Consider the following 24,449-nt stretch of genomic DNA (forward strand, 5'->3'; position numbering starts at 1 on the left):
CGCACCCGTGACGGTCCTAACCGATCACCGTTAGAGAAAGCTTTGGAAAAATTCGAACAATCCGGCAGGCTCATCAAGTGGGCAGTAGAACTCTCCGCTTCGGCATTCAAGACAAACCAAGACCTTCGATAAAAGGGCAAGCACTTGCAGATTTCCTGGCCGAGTGCACGTATCAAGAAGAGCCAAACCCAGGCGTATGGGAGGTCTACACCGACGGCTCCTCCACGACGAACACGGCTCAGAGCCGGCATCCTCATCATCACCCCAAACGGGGACGAGTTCGAGTACGCCTTGAAATTCACCTTCTCGGCCTCGAACAACGAATCCGAATACGAGGCGGTGATAACCGGAGTCGAGCTAGCTAGGGTCGGAGCAGAGCACATTGTGTTGAAGACAGACTCACTTTGTTGGTTACTAACCAAATCGGAGGGGAGTTTGAGGCTCGGGGACGACGGAATGGTAAGGTACCTAGAAAGGGTAAAGGCCGACGTAGCGAAATTGAAGTCTTTCCAAATCCAATGCATCCCCAGATCCGAGAACAACCGGGCCGACGCTCTCTCCAAACTTGCCCACCAACCATCAAGAACGTCACCGAACCGTCTTTGGTAGATATCGGAATGCGAAGAGCATCACCGAGACCGACGGCATGGTGGGCAACGTAGAGGCCGAGACAACGTGGATGACTCCGATAATGAAATACAAACTTACGGGTGAATTACGGAGGGCCGCAATCCCTCGGCCAAAATGAAACGGATCGCCGCCAGGTACTTAGTGTTCGAAGGAGAACCGTACGGAAGGTCCGTAATAAGACCACTCTTGAAGTGTGTCGGTCCGGCCCGACGCAGAGCCGAGCATCGACAGAGATTCACGAGGGCATCTGTGGACACCACATGGGGGCAAGAACGCTAGCCCACAAAGCTCTACGAGCCGGCTACTTCTGGCCCACCATGCTTCAAGATTCCAGAACAAAGACCAAGAAGTGCACGAATCGTCGGATGCATGCCCCGTAATACACGCTCCCTCCGGGGACCTACAACCGGTGCTTAGCCCTCTTCCCTTCGCACAGTGGGGGATGGACATGCTAGGGCCATTCCCAACAGCCTCCGGAGGAAGGAAGTTCTTGATCGTCGCTGTTGATTACTTCACCAAATGGGTTGAAGTCGTAGCAGCGATACCGGCGAAGACCACACGGCCGTCGAAAGGTAAACGGAAAAATGTTATAACTCGTTTCGGATTACCCCAAGTTATAGTATTTGACCACGGCCGAGAGTTCTGGAGTGACCTGATAATGAATTGGTTAGAAGAGCTTGGTATCAAGTTTGCATACTCCTCCGTCGTCGCCACCCACGAGCAACGGGGGCGGAGGCGGCCAACAAAACGATCCTCAACGGTTTGAAGAAGACGGTCGAAGATCTTAAGGGAAAATGGGCCGATGAACTACCGGGCGTCCTATGGTCCCTTCGAACCACGGAGAAAGAAGCAACGGGGTACACCCCTTTCCACCTAGTCTACGGTTGCCCGGCGCCCCGCCAATTGAAGCGCGGTGCCAACATTCGAACGGCTACCTTTAACCCGGTGGAAAACGAGGAAGGCACGAGAGCTTCCTTAGACTGGTCGAAGAAAGCCGAGATACAAAGACGCCTCAACTTGGCAGTATATCAAAACCGGATGAAAAGAGCCTACAACCGAAGAGTCCACAAAAGGGACCTAAGAGTGGGAGACCTAGTCCTAAGAAAGTCGGCTGCCACTAACAAAGGAAACATTCACGGTAAGCTGACGGCCAACTGGGAAGGTCCCTACAAAGTGGTTGAAGAGATGAGGCCGGGTACATATCGGCTGACGGATATGGAGGGTGTGCCTTTGATGAGCCATTGGAACACCGACAACTTAAGAAAGTACTTTGTATAGCGGAGGAGGCGTCCAAGCCCATTGTGGACGCCCCAATGCGTAATCATAGCAAATGAAGACTCACCCAAATTTTCCATCAACGTGCTTGTCCCCTCCATAAGTTGCCACCGGTCAGTCACCCAAAGAAGAAACGTATACTCAGTGCAGTTGAGACGCAAGTCTGGCGGTCAATATGCCTACAGTTACGGATGCTATCGAGCCATAACCCCGATTACCTCGGCCCTAGCCGAGAGCGACGGGGACACAATGACCGATACGCGCTATCGAGCCGTAACCCCGATTACCTCGGCCAAAGCCGAGAGCGACGGGGACACAACGACCGGTATGCTAGAAGAAACGTATACTCAGTGCAGTTGAGACGCAAGTCTGGCGGTCAATATGCCTACAGTTACGGATGCTATCGAGCCGTAACCCCGATTACCTCGGCCTTAGTCGAGAGCGACGGGGACACAATGACCGGTATGCTAGAAGAAATGCTAAAAACGTTAACACAGTTGAGATGTGCATCCTAACTGCCTCGGCCATGCCGACGGTAAAACGAAGGCGCTCAATTAAATAACGCAAAGAGAAGTGAAAAATGATGATCAAAGTCCCGGCCAAAGCCAAGGACCAAAAGATAAAACTTCATTAAAAATGGTTACAAGGAGAGTACAGACGACGGCCGTCCCCATGAGGATAGCCTAAACTCTACCTACCAAAGCTTTACAAAAAGCAAGGAAACGAAGAAAAACAAAAGGTTACAAACTTAGGAATTGAAGCGCCAAAAGATGGCAGGGAGAGAAGGCTCAATAGTTGGCCCCGAACGCCTAAAGCTATCCGAGACGCCGGGTGAGTCTGGTGACGACCGCCCGTCTCCCTATGCCTGTTGCTGTCCTCCATCAGCAGCAGCAGCTTCTTCGGTAGCCGGCTCGGAAGAGGGCTCCACATTCTCAAGTACCTTTTGCACGTCACCCTCCTTCACCTCTGCATCACAGACGGCCTCCGTCTTCTCTCCGCCGCTGCGTCGCAGCCCTCGCCCATCTCGTCCAAAAGTCGCTCAAATTTATCCCACGGGAAAGAACCCTCGGGACGAGCTTCCTTATTGCCACCTTGGTCGCCTCCTCGCCCGATCCCGGAATTGGGCACACATTTTTGGGAGAAGTTCATCTTGGAGCATGGCAATATCCTTCTCCTTTTGAGCAATGGCAGCCTGCGCGTCCCTAAGCGCCTCCGCCTGGTTGTGGAACTGATTCTTCCACTTTTCCCCCTCGGCAACCACGGCGCTATGAGCGTCCTTGTACCTATTCCGCTCCTCCATCATCTTGGCAGTAGCGGCATCAGCTTCCTCAACTTTGGCCCTCTCGGCCCCAGCCTTCTCAACCTCCTCCACGCGCTTCTTGGCAGAAAAGAGATCCAGTTTGAACTTCGCGGCTTCCCCCCTTGCGGCGGAGAGGTCAAGTTTAAGCTTCGCCATCAGCGGCGCAGCTTGGCCCATGGTTTTCTCCTGCTCCGCAATATAGGAGCCGGCTTGTTGGGTCCACTTCGCCAGCCTCTTATACATTTTCACACCCTCCGCCACAAGCTCGGAGGCAGAAATCTTCTGAGCAGAGGAGTCAACAATGACATTTCCGTCACCTGCCCCGGCGGAGGAGCCCACGATGACCTTCTCGGTAGCCCTCTCAGGCTGTTTCCCTGATTGCCGTTCAGTAAGAACGACGGTCGCCGAGGGAGGATCTACAAAAAATTTACACAAAGCATCCATGTCACCTTGCATTGACACATCAGAAAGCCGGTCGTCTGGGATGTCCAGCGAACCAGCTAAATCCGAACCACAAGTCAGATCCGTACCAGTTTGGGCCCTTTTTTTTCGAGGGCCGGATGGATCAGTTTTCCCCCCGGCAACAACGGAAGGAGACGGTGGCTCTTTCCTCTTCTCCCCGACAACGGTAGAAGCAAGCGGTGGCTCCTTAGCAATGGTCACCGACCCCCCAGTAATATCAACGACCTCCACAGGTTCCCTCTGAACCACTGGGGTCGAAGAGGGAGCAGGCACAGACGCCGCCGTCGACCTAGTCGCAGCTTTCTTCGTTCTCTTTGGCACGCCTCTAAGGACCCTTGCCTGGGCCGCCACCGGATCTACCCCTTTCAACTGCTTATCCATGAGCTCGTTGGGGGACGGTCTACGATCGCGCAGTTCGGCCGTAGGATGCTGATCAACGACCTTCCCGTCCTTATCAAGGCCTATCCTCTTCAAAGTACTCTCGGACATTCTCGCCGGACCGGTCAAGAAATCAAACAAAGAATTACATGAAAGAAATGAAACAGCTCTAAAAACAGGAACGTAACGAGCTAAGATGGGCCTCACACCGACCCCACTCACCCTGGCTGAGGGCCGGTATGAGGCCGACGTGGCCAAGCAGCTCATCTTGAAGAATAATCTGAGTCGGGGGCAGCCATCCCTTCTCAGCATCGAACAGCTGCATCGCTCTCTCCTCATCCTCAGTAAGAGGAACCTTCGAAGCGTCCATTTTCACCTTACCCCGGGAGGTACACTCCACATACTCTTCCCGGTTCTCACACCGCAAGTAAACAGGGCTCTGGAAAGACCGGGGCAATGGGTAATCCTCCGGCACTTGGATATACACCCACCGCCGTTGCCAGTCTTTGCAAGAAGTAAGCTTGTTCACGGAGACATAGCTCGGCTCCGTCATCGTACGCCGTACCACCCCACTTTACCGGCAATTGACGGTCGAAGACTGTGGAGTCGGCGGAATAGGTTGACCGTCGGGATCTCCCCCCTAAAGAGACAAAGCCACACAAAGCCAACTATCGTCCTCATGGCCAGCGGATGTAGCTGGGCCACCGCAACGTTCATAGCTCTGATAATGGCCACGACGTATTTATTCAGAGGAAACCGCAGCCCGTACTCCAGATGCCTGATGTACTCGCCGGTGTGACCCGGTGGAGGGCAACAGACCGCCTGACCCTTTTTAGGAATGACAATCTTATACCCCTCACCGAACGAGAAATGGCCTCCGAAAAATCTCTCGCCGGAACAACTGGCGAACTTATGGGACCAACCACGTTCAAGACCAGTCGTGCAGGGCTCGCCGTGATCCGGGACAGACAGCCTCCCACCATCAGAAGGGGTCCCCTCATCCTCATCAGCATCCTCACCCTCATCCTCCCGTCCCTCCAGAATTGGTGGATCGACTACAGGAGAAGGAGACCTAGGGCCCCCAAACCTTATCGGTATGGCGTCTAGTATCTCCTCCCCAACAAGACGCAACGGGGAATCCTCCGCGTGAAGTACTAGTCCGGCGCCGAGTAGCGAGACATAATAGCAACAATTATTTAACAAAATAAAAAGTGAAGAAGTTTGTTTGTTTACCTTGAAGAAAAACACTCGCCGGAATAACAACCCTGAATGTTAGAAGACAGAAGCCCTTGAAAGTTTAGAGAGAAGAAAAATTTTTGGAGAATGAAATTGGTAGCCAATTTCACGGAGCAACTGCCCTATTTATAGGGAAAAGCCCATGGAGGAGGACCAATCAGAGAACAGCCCATGAAGCGTCACCAATCAACGACACGACACGTGTCGGACATGCAACCACGGGATGTCAATCGTTGCAACAGTTATGTCAATCAATTCAACAGTGACCAAACGTCTTCAACACGCCTATTCAAATCTCTCCGCCTATTCACCTTCCTCAACAAATTCCCAAGCAATCAGTTCTCCGCCGGCCACTATGCCAACCAAGCTATGCAGCGCCGGCCGGGGGCAATCAGAAACAACCGGCACTCTCAACCCTGGTCTCCGCAAGCGTCACTTTCTTTTCCACATCGGATGCCCTTTACACATCCATGTGGAGGGGGGATATGGTACGGCCTAAGAAAGACCAGGCAGAGGCAAAAGAGGCCGCCGCGGAAGAAGCCGATGCAGAAAATTTTCTACAAACTACTTGCGCAGAATATACGCTCAGACGTACATCGAAGCCCATACCACGGCATAGACTACGCTGGGGGCAAATTGATGGGGCATATTCTGCACCGCTGACCAAGTCAACATATTGAGCAAGGTCAAAGATATCCACAAAGAAGTCGGCCGACTTAGACGACCTAGCCGATGCGACCCATCTACTGTCACTGGTCTCGGCATGACAACTCGCTAGCCGGGACACATATCCGCGTACTCATATCCAAGACCCCTCGCGGTGAGTCAACATGGCCCGCCGGCCAGCCATAGGTCCCTCGGCCGAGGGGTAGATCAGTCTTTCCACCTGCTAGCCACTTGGCCACTTGGCCACTACGTGACAAAAGGTGAAGTCTATAAATACTCCTCAACCTTCATTGAGGAAAGGATCCAATCCAGAAATACACCACTTAACCTAAATACACTATTCATCTGGTATAATCTTCCTTATCTCTCTACAATATATTCCTAGCCAATTAGCATACAACTTATACATCTAAGTTTACTGACTTGGGCGTCGGAGTGGGTACGCTTGGCTCAAAGCCAAGCCCTCGCCTGCGTTCATTGTTGCGGGGAGAGGCCGAGAGGAACGATTAAGACCAAGGGAGAATCCAATTCGAGACACCATTCAACTAGCCAAGGGTGGTAACTATACTTGCTCTGGAATTACACCCGGAACATCTTTAAATGGAATAAAACTATTTATTGGATAGAATAGTATGCCTAGTTGTAGATATGATATAATGTAGCCTATTTATATCAAGTTTTTTAGGCGGAAAAATTTCAAGAAACTCTTATTCTTTTAGTATAAGGGCGATGGCTATTTTGTTTAACTTTATTTTAACAGTTTCGGTCAACAAGTGTTAATGGAACCAAAAAAACCGGTTAACTGGGTCGGTTAATGTTGACGGCTGATTTTCATCGACGATATTTTCATTCTAAAAGATGATAATGCCCCTTACACAATAACATTACTTTCTCTCACTAAACATATTTCTCTCAAATTCTAATAAAACCATTTAAATTAAGAAGAAAAAAAACCAACGGCAACAATTAAGAACATCGATTGGCAATTAATGGTATTAAACAATTAAAAAATGTTACAAAATACCCAACATCAACTAGAAAAGTAAAAAAAAAAAAAAATCGGCAATTAAAGACATTAAACACGGTTAAAAAATGAACGAACCATAAACGAAAAGTTAAAATTCAACAATTATCCATGGATCAAACATTAAGATTCAAGGTTTAACCATGGGCAAATGTTGAATCTCAGCGTTTAACCATGGAAAAACACGAATTTCAACTTTCGACCATGGAGCAAACCTCGAGTATTAACGTTTGTGCATGGGGAAAAGTTGAAATTCAACTTTCTCCCATGGTTAAATGTGAATTCCAACGTTTGGCCCATGGATGAAAGTTGAATTTCAACTTTTCATCCATGGCCAGCCCTCCTTCCACCACGACAACAACCACGCATACACGTAACAAACACCCCATTGACAACAACAACAACCCCTTCGACGACAACAATAGAACAACTAATTGAAACAATCAACAACAAACAACAAAAATCGACAAAAGATAAATAATTAAAACAATCAAAATTCCGGATGAAATCAAAAACGAAAAAGAAGAATTAAAACTAACTACTAACTACTATTAAAGGTAAACAAATTAATTTTACAATAAAATTACAATACAATTAATCAAACACAACAAAAAGACACAAATTCTTACATAAACTAATTAAAATACAAAAAAAAATTATAAAAAAGGGGGGGTGTCAGTAACCTCGACGGCGGTGGTTGGACAGCAGTCGGAGGGCTGGTGGTGGTCGTAGGGGGGGTGGTGGTGGTGGAAGGTGGCTGTATTTTAGTTGAATTAGAGAGAAAATGGTAAGTTAGTGAGATAGTGTTAGTGAGAGAATGGAGGGTAGGGTCGTCTTTTAAAATCATCGTCAATAGTTACTCAAACGTAGTCGATACTTACAAATTCGGTTTAATGTTTAGTATTCAGCCGAACCGGTTCACCGAACCACAAATGAACGGCCTTAGTTACAACACAAATTAGCTTCCCGCCTGTGAAACCTCATGTTGGTAAAATGTTGCCAACCAAAGCCCTTGGATACCGACACCGAAATGCAGTCGTAAACCAAACACTGGCCTCGATGATTCGAGGCCGTCCATTCGATAAAGCGGTCCAGGGAGCTGCCGAACGCTATCCCTGGACCGCTGATCAAGTATCAGAGATCCTTCGCTCTGTACCGACCTTCTTTTTTCTACCTTCCAGCTCCATTGGTCGCCAAACCAATACGACACGTCATCGTTCTCCTCTTAAGCAACGTAACCTCAGGCTCGAATCCGATAAGCTCCGAAAAGGGTCACTTGTCCTTGGACCCGGACGACATCGTGACCCGGTTCGGATCGATTTTGGTGTCGAAAAAGCTGTCGAATTCTTCAAATGGGTGGAATCGGACGGTTTCGGGTTTACACACGACGAAAGTACAGTAAAAGAGATGGCGTTGGTGTTAGCGAAGGCGAATAAGATTAGTGAACTTTGGGAATTTCTCAAGGAAATGAGCCGTAAGAGAATCGGGGTTGTAACGACAATGTCCGTCACCTGTTTGATGAAATGCCTAGGCGAAGAGGGTTTAGTTAATGAAGCTGTCCGTCTTTTTTATGATATGAAGCGGTTTCATTGCAAACCCGATGTGTTTGCTTATAATACGATTATTTATGCACTTTGTCGCGTTGGGTTTTTTAATAAAGCCAGGTCGTTGTTGCAGCAGATGGAGTTGCCGGGGTTTAGATGTCCGCCTGATACGTTTACTTACACTATTCTCATCAGCTCGATTTGCAAATATAGTATGCAGACGGGGTGCAGGAAGGCCACCAGACGGAGAATGTGGGAGGCGAACCACTTGTTCCGACTCATGCTCTTTAACGGCATTGCTCCCGATATTGTGACTTACAATGCTTTGATTGATGCTTGTTGTAAGACGAATAGGATTGGGCGAGCGCTAGAGCTTTTCGAGGATATGAATCAAAGGGGGTGTGCTCCGACAAGAGTAACTTACGACTCTTTAATTAGGTACTATTGTGCTGTGAACGAGATTGAGACGGGCATCAAGATGCTTAGGAGAATGCAGGAGGCGAATCACGGTACACCTTCTACAAGCTCGTATACTCCTATTATCCATGCTTTGTGTGAAGTGGGGAATGCGGCTGAGGCGTTGGGGTTTGTTGTCGAATTGCTTCGAGGAGGGTCCATTCCTAGGGAGTACACCTATAAGTTGGTTTGTAATGCCCTTCATACCCAGGGAAAGGTTCATCTGCTAGATGAGGAAACTCGTGCCAAAATCGAGGATGGCATAATTACGAGATACAGGATGAAAAGAATGGTTAAACCTGTAATGAACCGTAAGAATTATGATCTACTGATTGAAGAGAATTGATACTGATTTGTAATAAAGCCGCTCATAGGTTAGCTAAGCGTGCTATTAAATTGTAGAACTCGTTAACCCGATTGTCAAAAAAAAAAAAAATCAACTACATTGTTTCTGTCAAATGATTGTAAATCATTTTCATATACCAGTTTGTGTTTGAATCGACCTTTGATGTGAACAAGCAAAATCTGATTCGATCAGAGAAATTCGACCGAGTTTTTAAAAACTTGAATTATGTTTGTGCAAAATGAACCTTAAGTAACTCAAAATTGCAAAACATTATGATGATGGAAATCAAATAGTTCACCAAACCGTATAATAATTACATCTCAATTCTCAAATAGTGATCTTCAATCGTAAAATTTTATTAATCGAATCAAATTTTACTTATACTTGCATAAATATTTTTTCACCGATTTATCCCTATATTCTACCGTAAAAATTCTTATAAGCCACAATCAGCCTATTGTAAAGCAGTTTTACACTAATTTTACGTAAATCGCCTCCAATTCTCAGGCTTAATATGTTTTTCACGAGTTAAATTATATTCTAGCGCAAAAATTCTCACAATAAGTCTCTTGTAAAGCGGTTTTATCGTAGTTTTGCGTAAATGGCCTCCAATTTCACACGAGAATTTCCTCCAGGAATCTCTGGAACAAACTAATTCCAATTTCTAACTGATACAATTAGCTTCCCGCCTATCGCAGAATTTCCCTCTTTTCTAGGGTTTCAAATTCAACATCTTCCCCAATTTGATCATCCAGGTAACATTTATCCTCTCAATTGTTCAAATCTTTGTAATAATTTAATTTAACTATATCATTTTTATGTAATTCACCTGATTAAAACTCTGATTAATTATTTGTATTGATTACTCCATCAAATTAACAGACATGTCAACCATAAAAATAGCGAAAGCCGCCGCCGAAAAGAGCGCGCCGAGCTTAAAACGTCAAGCTTTAAGTGTAACAACTGCCGCCGCCGATCGGATAAAGCGGCTTCTTGAGCAGCGGCAGCGCCCTTACCTTCGGCTCGGCGTCAAGGCTCGCGGCTGTAATGGCTTGTCTTACACGCTCAATTACGCTGGTATGTGTTAATTAATTGATTTTTATCAGTAGCGGAATCAGGATTTGTAGTTAGGTGTGGCGAGATATTAGTGCAGTAAGCTAAAATAGAAGTATAGTCGAAGATTTTAGCTAAAGAATTCTAGTTTTTCGCCGCGCAGCTATTAGCTGGCTACTGCTTTTTGTACTTCGTCTGTTTCATTTGATTGTATACGTTTTGCTAATTACGTGAGGTGATTTAGAAAACAATCGAATGGAATAGAGGAATTTTGTAGCTTTTGATGAGCTAAAATGTTGATGATTGTCATAATTCTGAAGCTGTATAAAGGACAAAGCTTTCTATAGATTGTTCATAGTTATTATGTGAATTGAATGAAAGATTGTTCATGTATGAGAGGCTGAAATGTTTCGAAACTTGAATCGTGTGTAACTTGGAGTTCTTCTGTCGGGGGATGGGTGACATTTTCAGTCTGGGGCGGTGTTATTGTTTAATACTGAAAGCCAAGGCGATAATATTTGACTGATCAGAAATTAAGCGCAGAAGCATTGAAGGTTTCAGGAGTCGGGGATTATTTAACCTTGATTTTGTATTTTGAATGTTCAGATGAGAAAGGGAAATTTGATGAGTTAGTTGAGGACAATGGAGTGAAGATCCTTGTTGATCCTAAAGCTCTGATGCATGTTATTGGAACAACGATGGATTTTGTTGACGACAAGCTCAGGTCCGTATCACCAGACATTTGAGTACTTATCTGCTAACCTATGTTACTCCGACACTTCACTTAGCTGCCGTGTCGCGTATCCGACACCTATTGGTCCGATACCGACACGACACTTTGACACTTCACTTTAGACCAAAAAATTGAAAAATCCGCACAAAATAGCCGTATCCGACACCTCGACACATGTCAGACACGACACCCGTGTCGGAGAGTCAAGGTAACACAGCTGCTAACTGAGCAGCATTCATTTTTGAGCATTATTTTAATCTTTAGGGTTATATGAACCGTTCCAAAAAGGTGCTTTATGTACACACATACGTCCGACCTCGTCTGCCACGGGCGTGAGTCATTTAGGCATTGGGTTAGTGCTATCATTGGCTATATGGATCAAAATGGTCACCGTCTACGTAGCATTTTAGTCCAAAGAACTGGATAGTTTGGCAGATTAAGCTTTCGCATGAGATCCCACAATGATCTGGAAGCAAAATGCTATTGCATGCACTCCTTATTACTTATTAGTTTTAGACTTTTAGTTATCTCTCTTCCTCTCCCTTGACTGATTTGTCCTAAATTTATTTAAGAGAGCATACTTGAGTTGAGATGACAATTCTAGGGTATTTATGGTACTTTCTTCTGAAGGTATTGGATGTTACTCTCTCTGTCCACTAATAGAGTTCTTACTAGTGCGGGAGCAGGTATTAAGAAACCAAGTAAACATGTAGGGTTGTTAGTCAGTCCAAGCCCGAATTGACGAGAAAATGAAAAATCAAAGACCGCACTGATCCGCAAAAGACAAAATCTGACCTGGACCGAGAATTCCGGTCGAAATTCGGAACAGACCTGTATCACGATATCTCTTTTACTAAATAGAAGAAGGATTGCTGCCTTAAAACAAAAAGCTTAATGATTAATGTAGAACAAGAGTTGCACATAATGATACAAGCATTGAAGCTTTCGTCAACTCAATTCAGTTTTAAGCATATGAGTATGACAACAATGCTAGACGAACATAAATTTCTTTAGCAATAATAAAAACTTTCAACTTTGAACTTTACCATCAAAAATTTGTGTGAGGACAACGCGTCTTATGGACTTGAGGCGTGCTGATCTCTCAAGCGGACATGTATATTTTAAAATATACCTATGTGCGACAAGAGTGTCTTTCTTTTCTTTCCAACGAGGGCTTGCATGTAAATGAGTGAAAATTAAGGATAAGCTCCAGAATGAATGGAAGTAGGAACTTTATTAGTGGACTGAGGGAGTATTATATAGTGAAATTTATTTTTTCTTTGTTTTTTCGGTGGAGTTTCTCTGTCTTTAAATTGTTCATGGAAAGATTTTGCGACCTTGGTAATTTTATTAGCCTAATGCTTATAGAAGCTAGCGACCACAATCCAGTTTTATGTGTTGTTACGTGTCCTTCATATTCTGCCTTTGTTTCATTCATGATCATCTTGTTTGCAGATCGGAATTCATTTTTATCAATCCTAATTCAAAGGGGCAATGTGGATGCGGAGAATCATTCATGACAACTAGCAGTACACAAGCTGCTAAGTGAGACTACAACTAGGTTTGAGCGGTTGTCTGGCTTCAGGTACCACCTGTTATTACGAGTCAATCAAATTGCATTGCATCTATCTTTTGTTGCTTGCTGTGCTACACATAGGATCTGACAGAAACAGAGGACATTCTAAGTTTTTTTCTTTTGGTTTACATTGTGAAAATAAATGAGATCTTCTGATATACATGTGAGGCTAACTGGGTTTTGTAAATTATAAAGAGAACTACTAGATATTTCTTCTGTAAATGTTTTCAGTGAGATCTGATTCTGTTTTTTCTGATGATCAAATATTCAAATGTATATTGCAATAGCCTATACATAGTGTTGTTTATACTGAAGTAGGTATCTAAAAGGAAAGGGAACTTTATTAGTGACTTTTTTTCCTTAAGAAGACTATAATAAACTGAAACGCTCCTTCAGAAAATAAGAAAATACTGAAATTGTGTCAATTATTTTTCCTCGACATTGAAGAATGTTGTACGGTTATGAGCCTATTACTCCGTAGTTAGGATGTGAATGGGGCGGAATGATGATGAAAGTAGGTCCTCCATGCCCATGTCCACCAAGCATCACTCCCTCCATACCTAGTCACCCTCCCTCCCCTTCACAGGCATTGTTTTGAAAGAGAATCGTAATGTTAAAATAGCTTTTTGGCAAAACTTCTGAGAGTTTTGGTAGATAAGTTGATTTTATTAGGTGAACTTTTGATCTTTTATGAAACTATAACACCCTTTCCTTGAACCACTTCAAGACACTGTGTGTCTGTTCATCTAAAATCCTCACTTAGCAGCTTGTGTACCTGAAGCCAGACAACCGCTCAAACCTAGTTGTTGAAAAATACTACTCTGTATTATCGAGGAATATGGAACAAAGTCTCGTAATCATATCGTGAAACTATCTGGTACAAAAATTTGTGACCTCGGCCAAATGTCTCTGAAGACTTATTTTTTGGTGAAGTTATTTTGACTTCTTTGCACAATCATCCTTGTTTAATCGAAATGTCTTAGTCTTACTGGTTAAGACATAGGTATTATGAAATATGAACTATAGGTCTCGTGATCGAATCCCCTTCCTATTGTAATGCCCTTGTAGCTCATCTTGCTTTGTTGATTAATATTTTTGTCATGCAAAGGACAAGATAAGTTCTGTAGATTTCATGATCAGTAGTTTTCTTTCTTAAATGAAAATTTAAGATTTTAGTCACAAATTAGACTTTGCATGCAACCCTAGGGAAAAAATTATGATGACAGTTTTAGGACAGTGAAATTCAAAGCTTCTGATTCAACGTCCATAATTAGAACATAAATGCAACTTCTTGGAAGTCAAACAATCTACTTTTATTTTATATTTCCTTGATTAATTTCTTCATTTTTTTGTCCACACTAATTACAGAACCTCTGTTTCATGTTCATGAACATGCACGTAAGCACGTTAGGTTGGGTAGATGACCAAGACTCGATAATTACATTCAGGACTTTATTAGCTTCTTAATCTTGCAATTAATTATGATAGTTAATTATTAGTTATTCTTGGAATTGTGGAATTGCCAATTAGCCTTAAATTAGTGTGATCATTATAGATACTTTTGTGATTAATTGACAAATTCTTATTTAAGACGGGTGTATTGTCTTAAGCTTGAAGCGGGTTAAATAATATGAATAAAACAAAAGAAAAAAGGCAGAATGCATAGGGAAAGACAAAAAAATTATCTTAAATGTTCAAGAGGGGTGATATTCGACCCGTTTTAATATCAAGATGGATTGGAGCCGGCAAACAATGACACGACACGAAAATATGAGACGAGCCCGACATGAAACGGGTTTGGGTTGAGGCTTACTCACCCATTTATGCGTGTGGGTAGACATGAGATTTAATTGGGTTGGATTTGAGTTGAGCTCTTTAAACACGAACCCAACTTGAATGCCCTATTTACTAAATTAGTCCTAATTTTTCTCGATCCTCCGTCGCATAAGATACTTGTACTTTCTAAACATTGACATGACACGAAAACACGACACGAAATTAATAAGTTAGGGTTTAAGCTCGATGACTCATTTATGTAAGTGGTCGACACGAACACGACACAAATTTAATTGGGTCGGGTTTGGGTTGAAGAGTTTGTGACCCGTTTATATGTGACACGAACATGAACCCGACACGACCCGATCTATTTGTCAGGTCTAGGATGAATAGCTCCGTCTTAAGGGAGACTAACTGCAATTAATTAGGATAGTTAATTATTCTTGGAATTGTGTAATTGCCAATTAGCCATAAATTAGTGTGATCATTAGAGATACTTTTGTGATTAATTTAGATTAGAATTTGCTAATCATTATGGGTATTAATCAAAATTTGTGTATGAATGCTAGATTATATTATTGTTTATGTGCCTAACATTAATGAACATTGATGAAGTTTTCCTTACTAGTCAAAGTTTGACATAATTATATATGGAGTACCATTCTTTGGTGAGATCAAATGTTGTCATGTTGCGCAATCTTTTGAAATTGTAATTGCTTTTTTAAAACTTGTACTAGCAAATGGTGTACTATCTCATAGGAATTATGTCTTTTTATGAATGATTTTTCAAATACTTATTGAATAATAAATCCATACTGTATATTATAAGCTTTATTGGGATCAGTGACGGTTTTAAATGATGATTCATGTCAGCTAACCTGAAATCATTTTACGATATAAGCTATGAAGTCTTTATTGCGTAAAGGGTAATATTTTGGACCGTCTTATAGTAAAATTGTTTCCTAGAGCCTTTTTCCATGAAACGTGCACGTATTCTGGAGCGACAATGTTAATAGGTTGTCCCATTTTGTCTGGGACATAAAAGGAGGACAGATAATCTCAGCTTGTGAGGCGGGGGAGATGGCATTACTCGTTCGTATTTTAAGAGTAAAGTGTTTGTGATCGATTAACCCAGAGATCTTTATTGGCTTGGTTTTATTTCATAAACACCATCAGTATAATTCAATTGAAGCCTACCCATGAGCACTTAGATCAACTGGGAAGGGGTTGTTCTAGTTTAACCAGAGGTCTCGTGTTCGAGCCCTGGGAACGCAGCAGTGTTAAAACTCATGAGGGAGAGTTTTACCGCCCTAGTGGTCCTACCCGGCTCGAATCCTGATTAAACCGGATGGTTTACACCAAAAAAAAAATAATTCAATTGAAGCCTTGTAGCAGGAAATTAAGACAATCGTAGCTTCAATTGCAGCTTTCTTGTGAAGCCATTAATTAAATATTTAAAGCCTATACTATTTGTAATTGGTATTGCCTTTACCTTTAGTATTGCTCTATTGTTTGGGCCTAATAGGAGGCACAATGTCCTTCAAATATAAAGAGGATTATTTAATTTAATCTGCGAGGTATAGTTCACAGGATTCTCGTCTTAATAACTAGGCTAAGATTTTAAGTTGTTATTCATTTCGGCATTAATAATCACATTTGATTGAAATTATCGTCCCAAGGGTGAACATTATATGTGTTGTATAACGACTGAACCCAAGAAAGATGCTAATGCAATGGTGTAGCTTACCTCCGATCTTGAAGGCTTGAGGTGAAACAAAGGTCTTGAAGGCTATAATGTAACTTTGAAACGATATAAAATTATTGACAAGGGTTTGAAATTTGAATGATGAGTAAGCTCCTTTAAGATAGGCCATTTTTATCTAAAACAATAAGACAGGGTTTTGAAACCACTTCAAAGCCAAATGTGACCACTTTGGAGAAAATAACCACGGTAGATCGTAAACACTAGTTGGACCATTATGGTACCATTTGACCTGTGTGGAAGTTATTGTTCACAATTGAGCCCATATGGTGTCAAACACATGATTAATAAATAAGTGGCATGAGTGCATAGCAAATACTGCTATTGTATGTATTCAATTGATCACGGGACGACACTGAACTGTTTGTTCATAACTCATACAGTAATTTTAATTAATACGAAGCAAGTGTCTTGCCAAAGGTTGTATTTCATTGTCTCACCGGCTCTTACAAATTGCGGGATAAGAGGGGTCAGAAATACGAAGATTTATGTTAGCAATACAAAGAGATTGTTTTCGATAATCATAATGAAAATTGCAAAACTACATGGAATGGTTGATATTTCATAGTAGAAAAAAAAAGTGCAGTCAGTCAAGTAATTAATTTATTTTATTCTATCATAATTACTTCTTGATACAACCGGACTCACTTGATTTCCAGCTTGAGGGACGAGTCTAAGGAAACGAGTTGATTGCTCCGTTCATAATGAAACGAGTCATTAAATTAGGTTAGATGACAAAACGTTGTATAATTTTATAGGATGTCAAATGAGCGCAATGGGTAATATAATACTTGGGAGATGACTGATGAGGGATTCGAACCTTAAACTTAATATTTACTTCATTATATATCAATCTTAACCACTAGATTAAAACATCTCAAATAACAAAGCGTCTTGCTTGTGACGGGCTAATTCCGTCACAAGCTGAAGACCTCTTACAAAAAGGGAGAGGGGGCAAGGTAGGCACCCCCATGTGCTTCCCCACTCACCCCTCATGGGTATTTTGTGAGAGGAAACGGTATCCGTCACAAACTTGTGACGGATATCGCCGTCTTCAATGAGATTTTGTGCCCAAATAAATGTCAAATACTCTTTTTTCTTTGTTTGTTGACCATTTATTTATTTTTTATAATGTGGTCAAACAATGACACGTGTATCTGCCCATCTTTAGTAGCCAACTAGCCACTACTATACGTACGATTGTACTAATATACGGTAATACCTCCGTATATGGTGTACGGAACAATAGTATGCAACTGTTCCTACACTTGTAATTATGATCCTAATCAATTAGCACTGACAACCTAGGTTGCACGGACACTCCTCCTAATCGGTGTTTTCGTGTCGGACACGACACTCGTCGGACACGCGTCAAAATGTGTCGGACACCTTATCTTTTATTTGGGCACGTGTCTGACGCGTGTCCATCGTATTTTGAGCCGTGTCCATGGTATTTGGACACACCTTCAAACGGATTGATTATAAGTTGATTTTTGGTTTTAGAAATGAGAATAGGTTATATTTAACGTCAAATTTTACCTTCATTTATTTAAATTTAATATCAAATATTTTTTCAAAAATAAAAAACACACATATATAACTACAAAATATATATTTTATTAAATTTAAATAACGTGTCCCGTGTCCTAAATTTCATGGGATGCCGTGTCACGTGTCCGTGTCGTATCCGTGTCCATGTCCGTTTTGGTGCTACCTACCTGATAACTTGGAAAACTCAACAAGGAAACCTTGTAGGAGAATATGAAACTATTTTATTTACCAATTAGTCTCCTTTAAGACATATATATCTGTTTAAGTTAAAACGGGTCAAATAACATGTTACTTGCATAGATTAGATATATTTTGGGGGTGTTTAGTAAACGGCATATTGACCGATTTTTAGCATATTCAAGGTTTTAAGCATGTTTGACCAATCAATATGCTAATTTTAGTGTTTGGTAAACAGCATATTGAAACAGTATATTTGGGGTCAATATGTTGTTTTACAATATGCTGCTTACCCCAACATATTGGTTAGCATATTGTAAAATAGAAATTTTTTCTCCATTTTACAAAGAAAACTAACAATCTACTAATCGTAATCTGTCAATTGTCAAACACTCAAATTAATTCTGCTAATTATAATATGCTAGTCAAACCTTCTGATAAAAATCTGTCATTTATAATCTGCTTTTGCAATCTGCTTATGCTGAAACTAATCCGTTGTTTGCCAAACAGGGCCTTATCTACTTTTATAATCTACTTATGCTGAAATTAATTTGCTGCTACCAAACAAGGCCTTTTTCCTAATATCTAATCTTCTATTTTTGTCTTTTCTATGCAAATGTTATGTTATTTGACCCGTCTTAAATTTAAGACGGATACTTCCGTCTTAAACAAGATTTTGGGGTGGCGGATTGGTCAAATAACAGTCAGTCTCATTGAAGACGGCTATTATTCGTCACAAGCTGAAGACGGATAGTGACCCTCTCACAAAATGCAAGTGGGAGGGCAAGTGGGAGGGCAAGTGGGGCCATGGGGGTATCAACTTGTGATGGAAAGTGTCCGTTTGCATTTTGTGAGAGGGACACTATCCGTCTTCAACTTGTGATGGATAATGTCCGTCTTCAATGAGAATTTGTGATATTTAATAAACGTTACATTGTACTTCTGAAGTTTGGCATTTTGCACGAAATATCCAACTTTTTAACCGGAAATCTTTAAGAGGTCATAACTCGCCTTTATGAGCTCTGAAAATGACATTTTTTTTTCCAAATCGATCATCTTTCCGAGAACTACGTTGAAAAAAAAAGTTTTGTCATATTTGAATCTCGTGACTAGGAGTTTTTGTATGTAAGTTTTTTTATCAAACAAACTTCGAGTGACCATATCTCTTAGTCACGAGTTTCAAAGTCGACATTTTTTTTTCAAATCGTAGTTCTCGAAAAGATAATCAATTTGGGAAAGAAAAATCACCATTTTTTTGAGCTTGTAAACAAGAGTTATGGATGGCTTCTTAAAGTTTTTTGGTTCAAAAAAAGAAATATTTCATACAAAATGTCAAACCTCACGAGTATCACGTTAATTAACCTAGATAAACAACTTTGACTAACTAACAAAAATTAACCTAGATAAACAACTTTAATATGATCATTCAAAACATTTATTAGTTATTTATCCACGAAAGTGGTAATTAAGCCCCTTAACTTTGTTCAATTGGGAAATTAGGCCCCATAAGTTTCAATTGGAGCAATTTAGCCCCTTAACTTTCACCAAAAGTAAAATTCAACCCCATTTTTAAAATTTTTACAAAAAATTTAATTAAAAATATTTTATATTACTATTAAACAATTTATTATATACTAAAAATTACTAATTGTAACTTTACGAAATTGTTCATAATTTATTAATCATTGAAAAATACTTTTACATACATATTTAGTAAATTGTTTATAACTTGTATAGTATTCATACATATATCATAAATTATCTATATACAATAAAATTCAAAAAAATAATTCTCAATATTTAATATAAATATAAAAGTTTTAAAATCATAAAAAGAAATATTTTATAATTGATAAATTGTATTAAAAGTGATTTTAATATAAGAATTTGGTGAAATTTTAAAAAATGAGGTTGAATTTCACTTTTGGTGAAATTTAAGGGGTTTGATTGCTCCAATTGAAACTTATGGGGCCTAATTTCACAATTGAATAGAGTTAAGGAGCCTAATTACCACTTTCGCGGTTATCTATCTCGAGAATCCGCATAAAAACATACTGAGTAACATTTTTGTTATATTCACACGACAAATCAATAATTTTTTTTAGCCTGGAGAAAAAATCCACCAAATAATAATATGAATTAAAGGTTGAAATAGTGTTATGTTACAGATAGAACTAATCCTGCCACACAACTTCACAATTTAATCATCAATTAGTCTCACTATAGACGGATATATCCGTCTAAAATGAAAGACGGGTCAAATATGCTTAAAGTGGTGACATTTTTGGGCCCCACCATGCAACTTGTTGCTTGTCTTATGCTTAAAGTGGGTGGATATTTGGCCCGTCTATAACTATAGACGGATATCTCCCGTCCATATTGAGAATTTGTGTTTAATCATATGTCCTCCTTTTATCTCATCTATAATATTTAATCCGTTTTAAATTTAAAATGATTTTTATGCCTTTATACAAAAATTTGTGTATAACAGTACTCATAAAATTCGATCATTATTTGACCAATCTGCCACACAACTTTTCTTTAAAGATTACTTGTTATTATTCATATTAATATAATACTAGAAATTTTAATATAAGAAATAAATATTTTTAAAGATTACGTGCTATGGTGTACGAGGTACGTCTTACGGTCTTGAGGATAAAAGTCCTAATAGGGAGTACGTTACATGAAAATTTACTGTATTATGAGTGATACTCCGTATGACCTAATGCTGTAGCCATCGATTTATACATCAAATCCAAACTCATGCCAAAGAGTCATAGACACTCCTTTGTGTAATCTTATAGAACAAGTCTTATTTCATTCTTCGGGAGAATGGTATCCATCTTAAGTTAAAACGGATAAAATGTAGTTATTTTACAATAAAATATGAATATTTTCAGAAAAAGAAGTTATTGTTGCCAGTTAACCGTTAGAAAGTGATCATTTTAGTTATAACTTTATATTATTAAATGATCCCTTTATAAAATGGTGACATTAAAACCGTTTGAAGGGTAAAGAGTCGGATATATTTCATATTTTTTCTACCTCAACCACTCATTTACTTTCTTTCTTTCTTTATTATTATTATTATTATTATTATTATTATTATTTGTGATAGGTTTTAATCAAAGGTAAGTAAATGATTAAGATAATTATATGTTATCTTAACAGATGTTGCCCATAAACTTGTGATGAATATTGTATCACCGCTAAATCAATAGTACTTTACAATTTAATAAAACTAATTAATCGTAATGAATTATTTTGATTTAATCTACAATCCGCAAAAAATGAGTCGTCGATTTCAAAACTTTAAAATCAAAATTCTCAAAATCTTATTTAATACAGGAATATTCGACTTAAGCTTGAAACGGGTCAAATCTGATAGATAAGACAAATGCAAAATATCTAAAAATTAGCAAAAAAAAAAAAAAAAAAAAAAAAAGTAGTCCTATCTATAAAGTGAAATTCTACTTTAACCCATTTTAAACTTAAGATAGTTATATCTATCTTACGAGAGACTAGGCTCTGTCAGTGGCGGAGCCAGGATTTTAAGACAGCGGGGGCGAAAGGATAATATTATAAGGGGGCCTCGCAAAAATTCAAAAATTTTAATTATAAATTCCGAAATTTTCAAACGCCAGCGGGGGCGACCACACCACTGGGCTATGTCCTTTTGGACTGCAATTGTCTGATTGAACTGAACTTAATGGATTTTAACTCAGTTGAACTGAACTTAATGGACTGATGAACTAAACTGAACTGGACTAAACAAGACTTGTTGAATAAGGAGGATAATAATAAGTTGAACTCAGCTAAACTGAACCGATATGAACTAGACTGAATTAAACTCAACTTAATAAACCTAAACTGAATTTATAAGAACTGAAACTAAGTGTAAAAGAACAGAGCTTAATTAACCGCAATTATTTAATTATAATTGTAACTTATTATAAATATTAGAAAAATGGTGGCAATGGTGGCAATAAAACTCAAACCAACAAGTAATAATGAATGTATGAAAGCTCATGGCAGCTTACACAACAAGCAATTACTCCCAATCTTACTAATATATCTCTCTCTACTTCTCCTTGACTCCCATTTAATTTTTCCCTTAAAACGCATTTAATTTTGCTCTCGTCTTCTTCCTCCTCACAATTTCTCTACTTCTCTTCCTTCCTTCTATAATTCAATCCCACCTCCACCTTCTCCCAATATACTACTACTACCACCACTACTACTACGACTACTTCATTTACTAAATCATTTCGATATATATATTTTCTCTCTGGTCCGTTACAATTTAATTCAGTTCAATTAAATTCTGGTCGAATCTTTAATTAAGAATTAAAGACACCCCCCTACTACTTCTCTTCAATTCTTTACATACCCTTTTATATATAATGGTGTTCACATGAACTATCCTCCCTAAGTATCAACCTTCCTTACTTATATAAATACCCTTCTTATAATTCTCCTCTAACACACACACACACACAAAAAAAAAAAAATTACAACATCACCTACCCTCCACCAAGTAAGTCTAATCCTTTTATTTACGACTTTCAGAAAGGGACCAATTATTTTCAAACTCGTATATATAATTATATATACGAGTTTATATAAACAATTTTGACTTGTCTTATACAACTTTCAGAAAGGGAACAATTATTTTGAAACGTGTATATATAATTTTATATATACGAGTTTATATATGTTACTAACAATTTTGACTTGTCTTATACAATTTTTCAGAAAGGGAACAATTATTTTGAAACGTGTATATATATCTGTTACTAACGAATTTGACTTGTCTTATTTTTTAGGTGAACGAGAAAATGTTTAGGAGAAACAACAGAGGATCATCATCCGGAATTGTCAACCACCAAGAGCTCGACTTGAAATTGAACTTATCACCACCAAGAAGAGCTGCGAGGGCCCCACCAACTAATAACGTGGTGGGACCTCGCAGGATGTCAAGACGAACATCCCCTGAAGTTTCGCCACCAAGATCATGTGTGTCTTCTGAAGACAATCTCAAGTACTCGAGCAGCCCCGAGACCACGTCAATGGTCTTGGTTGGCTGCCCGAGGTGCCTTATGTATGTCATGCTGTCCGAAGTCGACCCGAGGTGCCCTAAGTGTAAGAGCACCGTCCTCCTCGACTTCCAGCACCCTAACAACTACCTCAACAACGGTGGCAATGACGGCGGTGTTTCAAGTAATTAATTAATTAATTAATTATCTTCATGTCTCGCCGTCTATGAAAATTTAAGGGTGAATTTAATGCTGACGGGTGACAAAATTATGATCATGCCCAATTGCCTATTATCTATATATATTTTAAAAAAAAAAGAAAATTAATTAAATTATCTAATTAGTTAAACTAAGTTTATTTGTATCTGTCCCTTTGTTTGTTTATGTTTTATTGGTAAGGTCGTGTTTGGTTGCTTATAAGACGGGTTTGATTAAAGTTGGTATGAAGTAGATAGGTTCATATCAACTTAAGTAAAAACACCCGTCTTCTTTGCAACCAAATGAGAATGAGAATTTATTCTAAATCTCGTTTTAATTACGAGTTTAGTAGAATTTATATTAGTAGTCCTTTAATTTCTTACGCGTTGTTGTTTAATTTTAATGAATTTCGTCGTATGAATGCCGAGATTATCTAGCATTTTGCTACTTTTACGTGTTGTTAAACGTTACATTTAATTAGTTGATGACAAAATTTAGAAGTTTGCATGAATGAAGTTGACATAAGTAAGTATGGAGAGTTTGTAAAAGTCAAAATTGGATAATTTTTTTAATATTATTTTTAATTTTAATATTGTTTTTGGTGTTGGAAGAAGTTAGGGACCATGTATTTAAAAAAAATCAAATTGTTAATTAATAAGTCAGTACTGGAGTATTTAATTTTAGCACAAAAAAACAGAAACTGAATTGAATAAAAGGAAGAAAATTATGGGACAGTACATGTGATGGCTTATAAATGTTTAACTAATTGTGCGTCATGGTTTAATTAATGGTGGGCAATTACATTGAGCTTGATCTGCATTCAAGGCATGTAAATGATGGGATTAGGACCGGGTTGTAGTCCGATCATCGAGATTCAATTAGGGTCGGGTTATTTTGAATTAGGGTTTTGATATTTGAATCATCACGTGGTTTCGTGTTGGCCTAAATTGAATGATGTCGGGTTTAGGCTATTTCAAGCCTGGTCAAATCAAGTTTATTCCGCATTGTACTTTCTAGGTACTTGGTGGACCGACTTTGATCTAATCTCCAACATTTTTGTTTGCATCATTCAAGGCATGTAAATGAGAGGGGCTTGTAGTCTGATCATCGAGATTGAAATAAGGTCGGGTTATTTTGAATTATGGTGAGTTGGTTTTAATTTGTCTTTTAGTTCAGATCAATCAATCATTTTAATGTGTGAACCATCACGTGTTTTTGTGCTGTCCTAAATCGAAGATGTCATGTTTAGGCCTGTTATAACAGAAGC

General features: G+C 39.8%; 2 protein-coding genes and 1 long non-coding RNA gene across 4 annotated transcripts; all 3 read left to right on the forward strand.

Moving 5' to 3' along the window:
* The first annotated feature begins 7,863 nt into the window (after positions 1-7,863).
* LOC141619361 (pentatricopeptide repeat-containing protein At1g77405) lies at positions 7,864-9,514 on the forward strand. The gene has a single exon (XM_074436398.1). It carries the CDS (start codon positions 7,965-7,967, stop codon positions 9,315-9,317), a length of 1,353 nt encoding a protein of 450 aa, XP_074292499.1. The 5' UTR covers positions 7,864-7,964; the 3' UTR covers positions 9,318-9,514.
* Positions 9,515-9,789: 275 nt separating this feature from the next.
* LOC141614661 (iron-sulfur assembly protein IscA-like 1, mitochondrial) lies at positions 9,790-15,825 on the forward strand. Of its 2 annotated transcripts, XR_012529360.1 has the most exons (5): positions 9,876-10,072; positions 10,200-10,394; positions 10,977-11,094; positions 12,559-12,952; positions 13,009-15,825. XR_012529360.1 is itself a non-coding variant. In XM_074433408.1 (4 exons), the coding sequence occupies exons 2-4, from the start codon at positions 10,202-10,204 to the stop codon at positions 12,650-12,652; spliced, it is 405 nt and encodes a 134-aa protein (XP_074289509.1). In that variant the 5' UTR covers positions 9,790-10,072; positions 10,200-10,201; the 3' UTR covers positions 12,653-12,976. The 2 variants fall into 2 exon arrangements, 1 of the variants encoding a protein (XP_074289509.1); XM_074433408.1 differs by lacking the exon at positions 13,009-15,825 and having other exon boundaries at positions 9,790-10,072; positions 12,559-12,976.
* A 6,141-nt stretch (positions 15,826-21,966) lies between these two features.
* On the forward strand, positions 21,967-23,337 carry LOC141614667 (uncharacterized). Its single transcript, XR_012529361.1, has 2 exons — positions 21,967-22,485; positions 22,775-23,337. It is a non-coding gene; the product is annotated as an uncharacterized LOC141614667 (long non-coding RNA).
* Positions 23,338-24,449: the final 1,112 nt, after the last annotated feature.

The sequence above is a fragment of the Silene latifolia genome, chromosome 1, assembly GCF_048544455.1.
Source record: "Silene latifolia isolate original U9 population chromosome 1, ASM4854445v1, whole genome shotgun sequence".
Classification (NCBI taxonomy): Eukaryota; Viridiplantae; Streptophyta; class Magnoliopsida; order Caryophyllales; family Caryophyllaceae; genus Silene; species Silene latifolia.